At 43.5% G+C, this 14,730-nt stretch overlaps 1 protein-coding gene across 1 annotated transcript in view; it reads right to left on the bottom strand.

Annotated features, from left to right (window-relative positions):
• The window catches only part of Gtf2a1l (general transcription factor IIA subunit 1 like), a 36,974-nt gene that overhangs the window by 9,099 nt on the left and 13,145 nt on the right, over positions 1-14,730 (bottom strand). The window contains exons 4-6 of the mRNA XM_052186588.1: positions 12,016-12,071; positions 9,612-9,696; positions 7,064-7,626 (exon numbers count right to left, since the gene is read on the bottom strand). Of these exons, the coding sequence (XP_052042548.1) occupies positions 7,064-7,626; positions 9,612-9,696; positions 12,016-12,071 (704 nt within the window). The remainder of the gene's footprint in view (positions 1-7,063; positions 7,627-9,611; positions 9,697-12,015; positions 12,072-14,730) is intronic.

Here is a 14,730-nt window from a genome sequence, read left to right as displayed (position 1 = left end):
GGCGGGGGGGGGGGGGGTCAAATAAGAAAATCAAAAAACAAGACATTGACAGGAATCAATTAAGCTGTTTCTTTTCACAATGGTTATAACAGTATAAATAATTTCAAGGACTGTACAAAATTACCTGATGTTAACAGGTGACAAAATATAAGAATCCTTTTAAAAAATCAATTTCATGTCGCCCCAGTAGCAATAAATAATTAGAAACTTAAATTGTAAACGAGTACCATTTGAAGCACTGAGAAAAGCAGCTTTCTACATTCAGTAACACTTTTTCCATGTTTCTAGCAAAATACCAAAAGGCAGAATGCAGTGGGATGATGTATTTAAAGTGCTTAAAATAGGGACGGGCTTGGCTACAGCGTTTCCCACTGCAGTCTCTGCTGTAGCAGTTTGTACAGCTGCTGCCACGCCTCCTGTCTCACCTCCCCTAAACAAAACGACAAAAGGAAAACAGTCCCAGATCAAAGTTGAAGGAATTCTAACCACTGGCCCTCCCAGGAACCCTTTGAGTTAAAATCAGAGGACACTAGAAAGTAACAGAAGCGATGGTTTTCAGGAAAGGGAAGCTGACGGCAGCAGATTGGAAGCCTGCACTCCCACCATTTTGAGTTCAACCGGCTTGCTGTTTTTCTCTAGGATTTACAAGGCAAAAGCATATATCTGTGTTAATGTGTCTGTGCAAAAACAATCTCTGACAAGAAGGAAAAGCAGAGAGTGGCCGCGCTCTGAAGGAGAAATCTGTTGTGTGTGGTTCTATCTGTTTGAGTCAGACTCAAAGGGCTTGGCACGGAGTGAAGATGACACGCTTCATACCCATTATACCCATGACAAGGACAGCAGCTGTACAATACCACACAGTGAGGCGGATAAGAAAATCAAATGCATCAATGCAAGAATGCCAGTGAAACAGAAAAGGTGGCAGCAAAGAGAATCAGAGGACAAAACATAAGACACAGAAAACAAGTAACAAAACGGCAAATTACCATTTAGGTAATTATCCCCCATCAATAATCACCTAAAGCATAAACAGATTAACTTATCTCTATCAGCCCATGTTATACTGTTCTAACAAAATAGCTAAGCATGAGAGGTCCGTGAAGAAGATGTTTATTAGTTCATGATTCTGGGACTTCAAGAGGAGTCAGCGGCCGCTCGGCTTTGGTCAGGACGTCAGAAGCACAGGCGACCACAGTGAGGGGCTGTGTGGAGGACAGACAGACCACAGTGAGGGGCTGTGTGGAGGACAGACAGACCAGAGGACAAGCCCAGTCAGCTTTGTTTGTTTGTTTGTTTGTTTGTTTGTTTGTTTTTCTGCAACAGAATTCTCTCAGAACCATCCACTCTAGGTGCGCAGCATGAGCCTATCCTGATGGTGGACTCTAGGACCTGAGTGGCTTCATCTTCCCTTTTCAAAAGCTCCTGCAACCCAGTTCTGTCCAAATCATAGCATTTCCCAAACAAAGCATACAGAATGCAGAACGGATTGCAAAGGCAGAAGGCAGCCACCTGCTGTCCACATGACCCTAACTGAAGATCTAAGGATATGCGCAGGTTGAAAATCAAAGAACAGAAATTAATGCCATCCAAATATTAGCCCAAAGAGCTACGGGGCAGGGGGGGGGTGTCACTGTCAACTCCCGCCCCCCCAAACAAAAACAAAAAGCACCAGGTATTATAAATATAAATGCTACTAAAGTTCAGAGCTGCTAAATAATATGCATCAGACACAGAAAGGAAGGCAGAGACAGCACTAGGACAGAACCGGATTGTCACACCTCAGAGACAGCACTGGGACAGGAAGAGACTTTCACTGGAATGTGACAAAATACTGACCTTTGTTAGTGTTATCAACACCAGGACCCAAAGTCGCTTGGAGGAGGGCAAGGTTATTTGGCTTACACTTCCAAGTGAGTCTATCGCTGAGGGAATTCAGGGCAGGAGCCCAAAGAGGAGCAGAGGCAGGAACCATGGAGGAATGTGCTCGCTGCTTCTCTTCCCCGTCTGGTCAGCTGTGGTCCTTATATTGCTGAGGCCCTACAGGCCTAGGGATGCCGACACCCACAGTGGGCCAGGCCTACTACCAACTAGCAGTAAGAAACTGCCCCAGGCACAACCCTACAGGGCAATGGAGGCAATTCCTCAGTTGTGGCTCCCTCTTCCAAGATAAGTCTAGTTTGTGTTAAGTGAACAATAACAACACAGAGACACAAGAAAAAAAATCATGAGGAAACAGACACTCTGAAAAGACTGCAGCTTGTTCTTCCTTGCATTCTATAAATCAAAACAACCCAAAAGAAATCCCAGAAGCTGGGTTTTGTTGTTGTTTGTCTGTTCATTTGTTTGTTTTGGGGTTAACAGTCTCATCATCACACTTATATGGAAATACAGAGGATTTAGAAGATCCAAAATGGCTTTGAAGAAGAACAAATGTGAAGGCCTCCTTCTCTGATATCCAGCTTACTTTAAACCCACGAAAATAAAGGCGATGCCGTCCTGGCGAAAAGCAGACAGACACTGGTTAAGTCAGGAAGAGAGTGCCCAGGAAGAAGCCGCCCCGGACGACTGTCACTGATCACTGCTCTAGAGATCCAGCGAGCTTTACACGCACGGGGCGGTTAGATGCCTCCACTCGTGGCCCCTTCATGACAGAGCAATGCTATTCAACCCCCACTATACAGATTCCAAAACTAGCAATCAACCTGAATGCCCAGCTGGAAGCCAGGATACATTCATGTGATGTTTGATTTGCTGCTACAGCACAGAGTAATCCCAAGCATGCTAATAAACCTCCTGGGATGCTCTGCCCAGGGAGTGGCACTATTAGGAGGTGTGGCCTTGTTGGAGTAGGCATGTCACCAAGGGTGTGGGCTTTAAGGCCCTCGACCTGGCTGCCTGGAAGCTACTCTTCTGCTAGCAGCCTTCAGGTGAAAATGTAGAACTCTCAGTTCCTCCTGCACCATGCCTGCCTGGATGCTGCCATGCTTCTGCCTTGATGATAACAGACTGAACCTGTGAACCTGTAAGTCAGCCCCAGTTAAATGTTGTTCTTTATAAGAGCTGCCTTGGTCCTGGTGTCTGTTCACAGCAGTGAGCCCTAAATAAGACACCTGCATCCTGCACAACTGCCGCTGATTGACAATCTGGACAGGTAGCCCCATCCTGAAAGAACACTGATCTAGGGGGACTTTAGGGACTGACCACAAGTGAGCACGGGGAGGCCTGGGCATAATGCAAATGTTCTCTCCCACGTTGACCTTGTTCCGTGTAACTGCCTGTGTTTGTCAGAAGTCACACTGTGTACCTAGAAACTGTACAAAGGCGAATTTTATCATGTTTAGATTATACCTCAATAAATCTGACTTTTTAAAAAGAAGTTACTAAGTCAGTCCTAGTTCCGAATCACATGCCAAATAAGGCTTTGTATCTTAACAGCAACAAGATAACCTCAAGTTACAAATATCTTTTGTACAAAACCAATCACAGCCCCTCCAGGACTTTGTCAACTGAGAATAAGCTGGTTTAGTAATATGACAAACTCCAGGACTCTGCTGGGGACCTGGCTCAGTGTGCAGGGACGCAGCACCCTCTCAAGCCGCACCTGCACACTGAGGGGAGGCCCAGTTCACCTGTCAGCCAGCTAGCTGAAAAACAGGAAGCTCAAAGTTCAGTGACACCCTGTTTCATGGGACAAGTGATGGAACAGGACACAGATGTCCTCCCCTTCTGGACTTCCCATAGGTGTCTGCACCATCCACACTACCCTCCTCCCCCCTACTCCTCCCTACTCCCCTTCTTGCCCCTCCCTTCCTCTCTTCCATTCCCTCCCTGTCCTCTCTCCAGGACAGTTCCAACTGAAGTAAGATCCTGTTTTTGTTAAACTAGGGAAGCTCTTTTTACTGTGAGAGGGAATTTACAAACTCAAATTTATTACCAATAGCCTCAACAATCTGGTTTTTTGTTTTGTTTTGTTTTGTTTTTTGTTTTTCATTTCCAACTTCTAGTTTTAGAAACAAAAATTGGAAAGTTCACACAGCTGCTGGCTCTGATGTCAAAGCCAGAGCTGGTTTGGCTAGACAACCAAAATAGTCAATAATGTTCAGCTGCATTCATAATGAATGCTGAAAGACAATGCACAGGAAGATTCAAGTGTTTCACACAGCCAAACACCACCAATAAATCCTTCAAATGAGATGTTATGAAGGGGCTTTCCTCCCATCCCAAAAAGCGCAAACATCTACCCAGAGATGAAGTACTGTTCTTTAGAAGCTGGAAAACTCCAGAATTTAATACTTTGTCCACATTTTTTTGATACATGTGTTGAAAAAAATAACTCAAACCCTTGGTTTGAAAGTCTCTGAGCTTTATGTCAGCTGACAAGACTTGTGGAATTACTGTCTTCATCCTAGCAGCAGTGCAGGCCACATGCTGAAACCCACATCACGGGCTCTCTCCTCAAACAGAGAAACCCATGCTGTGGCAGGAGTGCCTCAGAGGCTCCACCGGCGTGCAGGGTCTCAAACGCTGCCAAGCACCAGCCCTGCATTGTTACATAGACGACAGTTCTAGCTTGAAAATGAAAAAGGCTCACAGCATAAGAATTGTTTAATGATGTCAATGTGTGAATGGAAATTAAAATCAGACGCCAGCTGCCCTCCAAAACAACTGGTATTTTTACCCTGTTGAATGTTAAAGGAATGTCAGAATCCGTTCTTCCACAAAGCCTGTGTGAACTGAACGTGGAAAATGTCAGCAGTTCTGCTGTAGACGAAGAAATGAAGCTGTTTCAGCCTCCCTTCTCTAGAGCAAACCAGGTGAACAGTGGCCAAGATCTTCCACTCCACTGAGATGTCAAGTGTGTGTGTGTGTGTGTGTGTGTGTGTGTGTGTGTGTGTGTGTATGTGTGTGTGTGTGTGTGTGTGTGTTGGGGTAGCGGGGGCTATGTAATACAATACACAAATAAAACAGGATTCCTTAAGACAAAGCTTCACCAAGTCCAGCTTCCCACCATCACAACTTCAGAAATGACTGCGTTATTTCAGTGGCTGGTAAGACAGGGTAATAACAGGATGCACAAGAAACCTAAATTATAACTCAATACCTACCCTCAGTCTACAACTAAACAATGTGCAATCCAGTTCTTCAGCGGCAGGATGAAATCTCTCTTATTCTTAACAGATCCGTCGCAATATGGCTGCACTGGCTACACATTAACAGACTATGGCAATAATAGCCTGGGCCGTGCAGTTCCCACGGGCCACATGTGCTGCTCAGACTTCCTGTCACTGTGACAAAGACCCAAGAAAAACACTTCAGCCGAGGAGAGGATTGACTTGACCTCATGGTTCAGAGTTTCGAGGTCACTGGTTTGCATTTGGGCCTCAGGTGAAGGAGGCCATCATGATAGGAGGAGTACACTGTGGACGAGGCCACTCACCTTGGCTAACAGGAAGCTGAGAACTTGTGCTCAGGTAACTGGGCCTCCTCCTCCTCCTTCCCCCTTTATTCTGTCTGAGCCCCAGGACTGTGGATATTTCCAACCACATGCAGGGCACATCTCCCCCCACCCCAAACATTCCCATAGGAAGGTGCTATAGCTAATCTTTCAAGGTCACAGGTCGATGGTGACCTGAAGGGCAGGTCTCTAGAAGCCAGGAGGTGAGGGAGCACTCACCAGACCCCAGGGACGACGCTGCTGAGTTCTTGCAGCTCTGCTGACTAACCCTACCACGGCCACCACTCTACACAATGCAGTGCAACCCAAAGCACACCAAAACCTAAGGCTCTGTCCCTGCCTTCCCTGGTCATTCTCAAAGTTCAAAGTGAAGACTCTTCCCCGGTTACAAGCTATACCTGAATTCAGAGAGAAATATTCCATTGCTTGCCCATAAGTAGTCAAGCTGAAATTTTAACCTGTGAAATTTGAAGCTGTGCCTCAAACTGACCCCTAAACTATCCTTGATTAACATCCACAGCTAACATACTTTCTCCTATCAGGAAAAATAAATAAAATACATGACAACTAATAGAGAAGACTTCATCCTTAACCACTGAACCTCAAACACGCACGGGTTATATAAAACCCAGAGGGAAAATGTCTCCCGATTACCCGAGGACAAAAGCATAGCTCGGTTACTTCTACCTCAAAACCAAATATCACATAATTTCTTGGTTTTGCCTGTATTTAGTTCCTAAGTTGTATGTATTATGTGGAAAATGTGAGAAAAATACCAAAAACCCACATTTTAATCTTAATTCTTTATACCAAACTCAGTATCTGGAACAAGGGCCATGAGCATCTGAAATAGTCACAGAGAGAAGGCCTTGTTTCTCAAGGCCATCGGCCATTTAAACTCTCTTCACAGTGTACAGCCCATCGCTGAACCTGTCCTCCTCCTAGCTTGGAACTATTAGAAGACAGGACCGCAGCACAGAGCCTGCCTAAGATCCACCAGGCCTGGGGGCCGTCTGATCTGAGCAACATAAAAGACAGAGAGGAGGGAGGAAGAGAAAGGGGAAGGCAAGGGAGGGCAAGGGAGGGCGAAAGGAAGGAGAGGTAGAGAAAAGAGGAAACAAAGGAAAGGGGGGAAGGAGAAGGAGAAGAGAAGACGGGAAAGGGGGCAGGAAAGGAGAAAAAAAATATTCTAAAGATAAAATGCTCAGGTGGTCCTTAATTTTTCCCTGCTGCAGACTACAAGCTGTACAAGAGAATGACTAGTCCATTAGCGGAGCATGGTGCTTTGGTTTTTATATACGACTAAACTGGACAAGTGGAATTAGCTCTGAGAGTTTAGGCTTGCAGAGGTGCTAGAAAATTGACTTTAAGTTTTATATATGTATTTTATTAATTCTTTAAGAATTTCATACAATGTATTTTTATTACACGCAACTCCCACTTCTTCCCCTAACTCAAACTGACATTTGGAACTAGCCATGACACCACAAAAAAGGAATCAATTTTCTACAGGAAAAACAAAACATATAATTCTGACTAATCTTACACCTCAAAAGAAACCCTGGAAGCTCGAGGCACAGGCCAGCACCTGTGAGCACGAAGCCCTACCTTCTCCGAGGTGCGGAGGCTGCTGGGCTCCTCCACTCTCCTCAGCTGCTTTACGGAGTCACATCCATATATCCTGTCTTTCAGGCTGTGAAGCTGTGAGTCAAGCATGTGGTGGAGCGCGCCCGGAGCGCCCTGCGAGAAAGGGCGGCCATGCAGATTCTGAGTCAGGTTCGCCGAGACCCCAAGCGCTGGCTCCAGGCTAGACTCTGTTAGAGCGACCTGAGGAGGGAATCCCACACCCGGAAGGCCGATGTACGGAGAGCTTTCCTGGGGCCGCAGCTCACTTCCAGGGAGAGCACGCCTGTCGCTGGCCGCGTTTTCTATATGTTTCCTGTCCACTGGAGTAGAATGCAGAATCGTCGGCTGTTGCAGCGCAGTTTCCATTCTGTGTGATTGTTCAGTTGCTGCTTGAAGAGAACACGGGTGCAATGTTGGCACAGCGGTCTGTATTACTGGAGGCTGCCCAAGTTGCTGAAGGACTTGCTGAAATGGATGCTGGAGAATTTCTGTTCTCCCAGAAGTCTGTGTCACCATGACTGGTACATTGACTTTGTAAAGGTGACCTTAAAAAGGAGAAAATGAAACAGTAAGTACAATTCTCTTTCAGTGTGTGTGTGTGTGTGTGTGTGTGTATGGTATAAGTGTGAGTATATGTATGTGAGCATGTATGTGTGTATGCATGCATCTGTATGTGTGAGTGTGTGTGTGGTGTATGTGTGTGATGTAAGTATGTATGTGCGTGTATGCATATATGTGTGCTATGTATGTGATATATATGGTCTGTGGTGTGTGTCTGTGTGTGGTGTATGTGTGTGTGCATGTGTGCATGTATGTGTGATATATATGGTCTGTGGTGTATGTCTGTGTGTGGTATGTGTGTGCATGTATGCATGTATGTGTGCTGTGTATGATGTATATGGTCTGTGGTGTATGTCTGTGGTGTGTGTGTGTGTGTGTGTGTGTGTGTGTGTGTGTGTGTGATGTCCACGGCTGTGCTCACAGACACCAGAGAAGGACTTCAGTGGACAGCACTGTTGCTGTCTGCTTTACTCCCTTCAGGTAAGAGCTAGGCTGGTAGCCAGGAAGTCCCAGTGAGCCTCCTGTCTTTGCCCCACACAGCAAGCACTAGCTGTCTTCTGAGTCATGGAAATTCGAACGCAAGTCCTCAGGTCCTGTGCAATAGCTCTTACCCCCTGCCTTCTCCCTAGCCCAGAATAAGAGAATTCACATTTCCTCGAAAAAACCAACCAACAAACAAAACCTAACCCGTAGTATGTGACTATATGTTAATAGTGGTTGTCTCTAGGAATTTATATGTTCTGCAATAAATATCCATTACTTTTTAAAAATATATTTGCTTTAACTCTAGGCTTTTCTCCTGTTTTTAACTGGCACAGTTTGGTCATACGGTCCACCAGGAGCCTTTGTGAGCTCCATGAGCGTTCTCTGATTGAAAAATGAATGTTACTAGCACACAATGGAGTTTTAACAAGCAGTCATAGAAAATGTAGATTTGCATCACACAAAGCTATCCAAAAGGAAGAGTATGATCTTTTAAGCCTCTTTCCCTTTTCCTTTAAAACAACTCAAAAGGAACCTTTTTTACCATTCTATTAGATACTTAAACTTTGCAGCAACCCAAATAACTCTGGCATATTTTTTAAGCCAAGAGAAGGTCCCACAAGCCATGTCCTTTCCCACTAAGCCATGAGCCCTAGAGTAAGAAAGGAGGCCGGGCTTGGTCAGCCTTGATCAGCAGACTGCAAAACCAGATACACTCTTTCATTTTATTTTGCTAAAGTTGAAGTGAATGGGGCAGTAAGCTTTCTCAGGTTGAATTCCCAGGACTCACACAGTAGAGGGAAAGAACCAACAGACACAAATTGTCCCCTGACCTCCATAAACATGCTGGGTCATGTGCATATCCCCACCCCCACAGACACAAGTACATAAACAATTTTAATGTTTCGTTAATTTTTTAAGACTGGTTTTATGTGTATGAGTGTTTACCTGCACATATGTATGTGCACCACATACATGCAGTACTCCTGGAAGTCACAAGAGGGCGTCAGATCCCCTGGAGTTATGGATGGCTGTGAGCTATCAGATAGATGCTGGGAATTAGACCCAGGTCCTTTGGAAGAACAAGTGCTCTTACTACTGAGCTATCTCTACAGTCCCTAATTTAAGTTTTTAAATTAAAAACAAAATAATGAAGCTACTCGTGTGAATTGCAGACAGTATGTACTAGGTCTGCAGTGAGTAGGAAGGAAAACTGGGAAGGGGCCGGCCGGGCGCGGCTCCGTGTCTTCTGTGCTACGCTGCTTTTCTAGCAAGGGCCGCTGCTGTTTACGTCTACCTTAAAAGTTTTATTAAAGGTTCCTATCACCTCCAGTGTATCACTTACTACAAATCATGATGGAAAGCAGTTGAAACAATCGATACACATTAGATAAATGTATGAAATTCTCAAAAATCAAGTAATTTAAAAAAAATCGCATAACTTAATGTCCATGCTAAAACCAAAGACCCTTAGAAAAGCTCTCACCAGATGCCGTGTGGAGGGCCATGCCTGCTGGGACGTGGATCGGATAGCCAGGAAAGGCAAAGTTTGCACCACAGCTGGCGGTGTTCTAGACATAACAAGTGGATATTACAATGTTACAAAAGGACCAGAATTATATCTTTCACCAGACTGTCACAGGGAGTGAAAGCCATGATTTCTGAGAGGACCATGATTTGACCACACTTAACAATGAAGGCTGAGCTCTCTGACTAAACAGCACGTTAACATTTGGTTCAAATCATTCCATTAAGAGGAATTCCACTGCAGTAGTTAGCTATGGGGCTAGTGAATCGTAATGCCCAGAATGGACATCATCCTGTAACAGGGACTCAATGCGCAGCTGTGCCTGGACACTAATTCTCAAGGGTCAAATGTAAGACCCATAACTGTTTACGAGTCTTCCAGACTCTACACTGTTCTTCAGTTGTACTTAAAGTAGATATAATAATACATCTATAATGTATAATTTTATATCATTAAATTTATGGTTTTAAAAACCCACTATAGCAAGTCAAAGAAACATTTCTATCTATTAGATCTGTAAAAATGTAGGAGATATGTATGAACTAATTTCCTGAAAAGGCCAGATTGCTGTCAAGGATTCTGCAAAATGAGTAGCTGGTTAGAACCTCTTCGCTGTAGAGAGCTGAATGCTGCGGCCTGGGAGCCAGAGCTCTCTTAGTTTTCCCTTAGTCCCTGCAGTAGCCGTGTATCACCCACCAGCTTGCCTATGACCACACCACCTATGGCTCTAACACTTTCTGGCTCACAGGTAGAACCTATGATAAGGCCACAGCTTCCCCCAATCTAGAAGCTGAGAATGTCTTCAAACAGCACCCAAAATCTACAACAGTGATGTCACTTTTTTTTTTCTGTAACCTGCCTGCCTGATGTCCTTGTCATGCATTTACTAAATACACTGACTTGTGTCTTTTGTTCTGTGACTATCAAAGGCCGTAAACATCTCTGTGGTGAACACAACACTTGTGGAAGACTGTACCCATGTTCTTAGCCTATGGTCATTCACATTTGGCTCAAAATAAATTCTCTGCCCTTTGAAACAAGAGCTATACTCTACGTTGGCATAAGTCACATGCAGGGTTGGTGAGGCTGTGATAGAAACTGATTTTCTCAGACTATTTGTATAAGAGCACATGCTAACTGGGACAATTCTTTGGGAGAACAATTTTGCAAGCGCCATAACTTAAAATATGCATGTCCACTGTCTCAGAAATTCAACCTCTAGTAATTGGCCTGATTATCTCACAAACAACAGACGTGTGCAAATATAAACAGTAATAATTCTACATGAGAAAATAGAAATAATTTAGATACCCCATCAACAAAATATTGCTTAATTAAACAGTGGCAATCCACTTTGGCAGGTCTTCCCTCACTCACAGAGAGTTCTTCATTGTCAGTTAAGGGGGCCGACTGTGGGAGGGACGGAGGGAGGGAGGGTACAGGAAGGGGGAAGGAAGTGGAGGAGGGGGAGAGAGTAAGTTGGCAGAAATGAAATAGAAAGCAATTCTGCTGTGTATCCTGAAACGTAATAGAGCATTCAGGAAATAGTGAATACATTTAAAGAATTACAATAGTTATCTTTGAAAAGTAGGCTCTTTCACAGTTTGCTTGCGAATTTTGTTTTATTTTTTTCACAGCATAGTATCTCTGTAATCAAGGAAAATGATGTTTCCATAAATCTCAAAGACTTAGATGTCCCATTGGTCTCTTGTCAAAGCAAAGCTATTGTCAAGGAAACCCTCACAGGAGTGCGATCTTAATAAAGGCCATCAGCCAACCTGCTAAGATTCACATCCCAGAAAGGCAGTCCATGGGTTAAAACACAGTGTGAAACAGATCGTGGATTAGAACCATCAATGCCATGGTATGCGAAGGAAATGTGAAAAAGGAATTGTTCCTCTCTATCTGAAAACTACTCAATTTCTATAAACACATAAAATTTTATTACCTGCCTCCAAGTCATAGAGAGAAAAAATACTTCTCCTTCACCAAAGTAAAAACAACAACAAAAATTGAGTAAAATAGTCTACTTAAACAAAATGAAAAACCATTATTCTACTCTTGAAGAAAAGAAAATCAGGAGGAAAAATGCATCAAAATTATCTACTTAAGGGGCACCAAGTATGTACTATTGCATAGCACATTAAATCCCCACACACTATAACTTCTGGAATGGCCTAACTTTGATGCATAACTTCACTGAGGCTGGCAACTGGGAGACTCGGTCACTGCAAGGCTCTTGGGGCGTAGGATCCACAGCTGAGCCTCTGGTTTCCCGCATCTCCTCCCATTCAAGCTGAGGGCCATGCACTATGTCTGTGCTCAGGGTTCTGCACCCTCAGTGAAGGGACCAGCGACATACCAGGTCTTCTGGCGTAAAACTCGGGAGAGTTCTGCCAGCTGGGATCAGCAAGGACGCTGCACGGAGAACAAGGTGGACACAGCGTTAGAACTTACTCTTTACATTGCCACATGTTGGTAATTTTATTTTTAATATATATTTTATTGAGATTAAGTTTTATATAATATATTCTGATCACAGTCAATTATACATTTTTTAATATATTTTCAATAGGTCATGTTAGACCAAGTTAAATTCTAAACTTACTGGCTCCATCTGAGGGGAAAAGTATTGAACTATATATTTCCTGGCAACTTTAAAGACTCCACAACTAAATTATTTTAAGTTATCAGTGTTACCTCTCTCATTAAAATCAAGCAGAGTGTACTTAAGAAATCTATAATGAAACATATAAATTGTCTTTGATAAGTCAAGGAAGCTCTAAGCTCCCTGACAACCTTTTCACCTGGGAAAGAATGTCATCAGAACATATTAGAGATGACACTATTGATAAAAGGCACATAAGCCAAGATGAGCACCAGCCATGAGAGAAGGAAGTGTGGCAAGTGGGTGGAGACATGTCGTGAGGAGTAGAGCACTCTGCACTTCCATAGGACTGGACTTCTATTCTATGCCTATGTCAAGTGCTCCTCTATAACTCCAACTCCAGGGCGGAGTGGGGTGGGGCAGGGAAACTGGTATCTCTGGCCTCTGGCACTCATATGAGCACACATATTCACATACAGACATAGACACATAATAAAATGTTAAAAAGAAAATGTGGTGCATGTACACAATGGAATTTTAAAAAGAAAAATGGAATTCTGATATTTGCAAGGAACCGTGTAAAACTTAAAGTCCTTGCATGACACAAAGTCACTCACAATGACAGATCGCTCATGATTTCTCTCATGGGAAACCAGGATTTAAAGCCTGTGTGCCACATATGGGTGTGGTGACACTAGACAGGCAGGACTGTGGTGGGGGAGTCAAATGGAGACAGAGGTCAGAGTGAAGGGCTGAGTTACAACCACGGACAATGGCATACGTGAATGAGAATGCCATGATAAATTAAAAGTAATGTTTAAAACCAATGCCGTTTTGCCTGTAATAAAGGCAGGATTTTTTAGCATGCTTACATAGCCATGTATGTGTTGAGTGTGATGATTCTTTGTGCACATACTACGCCAGGGAAAAATGTCCCAAGGTCTGTTTTTGATGCTACACCATGGCTCCAAAACACACAACAAACAACTCAATGCTCCCCATCCTCTTCATGGGAAACACAAGTGAGGCTATGGACTGATGGGTAGCGAATCACACGGTTATATTCATCCTCGGCTCATCTATGGCTTGGCTTATTAGCAGGCATTCTGTTAGAAAAGCCAAATGACAAAACGACTGGAGAGGCAGGAACTCGAAGGAATTGATGTCGTGATCAGCCGGGGCGGGCAAGGCTGGAGGCTGCAGAATGGTCTTTGGCATTTGAATTTTGAGGAAAACCAGCAAGGAACCTTCTCTCCTAAGTCCCTTGTAAAAACTCTTAAAGGACATCTCTCTGTGTTTAAGGGAATCAAACAAAGCGATAAGAGCACGCTACTTCATAGACTTCAGAATAAAAGCCAGAACTGACAGAATTGTAAAATTCTAAGCAGGCCCCACTTAACTTTAATATGAGGTTCACAAGTTAAGCTTGGCTAAAAATTTAAAATACTCAACTCTGTTTCATAACCAAGTAACTTTTCATTAAATATGTATTTTGATTCAAATGAAGTATTATAATTTTAGATTCCATAGATGTATTCTAGGAACATTAAATTCAAAACAATAAATTTTATAATAATAGCAAGAATTCAATTCTACAAGCATAATGTAAAAATGTTCAACATCATAATCTGATTCAACTATATTAAAATGTGTAAGTACCTTTTTTTTAATACACAACCAAAATTCTGATACATTATAGCACTACCTGATTTCATTTTGAGTTTATACAAATGTTAATATGTGAGCCACATGTCTTAAGGCTACTACTGCTGTGCAAATACCATGACCAAACCAACATTTCCACATCACAGTCCATCACTGAAGGAGGTGAGGACAGGGACTCAGGCAGGGCAGGAACCTGGAGGCAGGAGCTGACACAGAGGCCACGGAGGGATACAGCTCCTCGTGGCTTGCTCAGCCTGCTTTCTTATAGAACCCAGGACCACCAACTCACAGATGGCACCATCCACCATGAGCTGAGTCCTCCCACGCCAATCACTAGTTAAGAGAATATAGGCTCACCTGGTCTTGTGGAGGCATTTTCTCAATTGAGGCTCCCAATGACCCTTCCCCCAAGTTAATTCTGATTGATGAATAAAGATGCTGACAGCCAATAGCTGGGCAGAAGAGACATAGGCAGGGTTAAAGTTTCATGGGCTTTGGGGAAAGGACCATGAGGAAGAAGAATGAAGAGAGGAAGGAGGAGAAGAGGCTATGGGTTAAGAGTCAAGGGAGTGTGGTTTTGCGGACTTGAGGAAGAAGGTGCAGAAAGGAGAAGAAGCAGTCCTAATGAATTAGTTGAGCCATAAAAAATGTGGCCCTGTGGGCTGGTCAACTACAATTAAGAACATCCCAGATGAAACATAGTAAGTAGTAAGTAATAATTCAGGGTTATCAATAGGAAAGTAAATTCTAATAGCATGGAGGCTGAGTATCTGCCCAGTTCTTGTGCTGATTAAGGTTTATTGT

This window comes from Apodemus sylvaticus, chromosome 6 (genome assembly GCF_947179515.1).
Source record: "Apodemus sylvaticus chromosome 6, mApoSyl1.1, whole genome shotgun sequence".
NCBI lineage: Eukaryota > Metazoa > Chordata > Mammalia > Rodentia > Muridae > Apodemus > Apodemus sylvaticus.
This window is presented reverse-complemented; position numbering and strand designations above follow the sequence as displayed.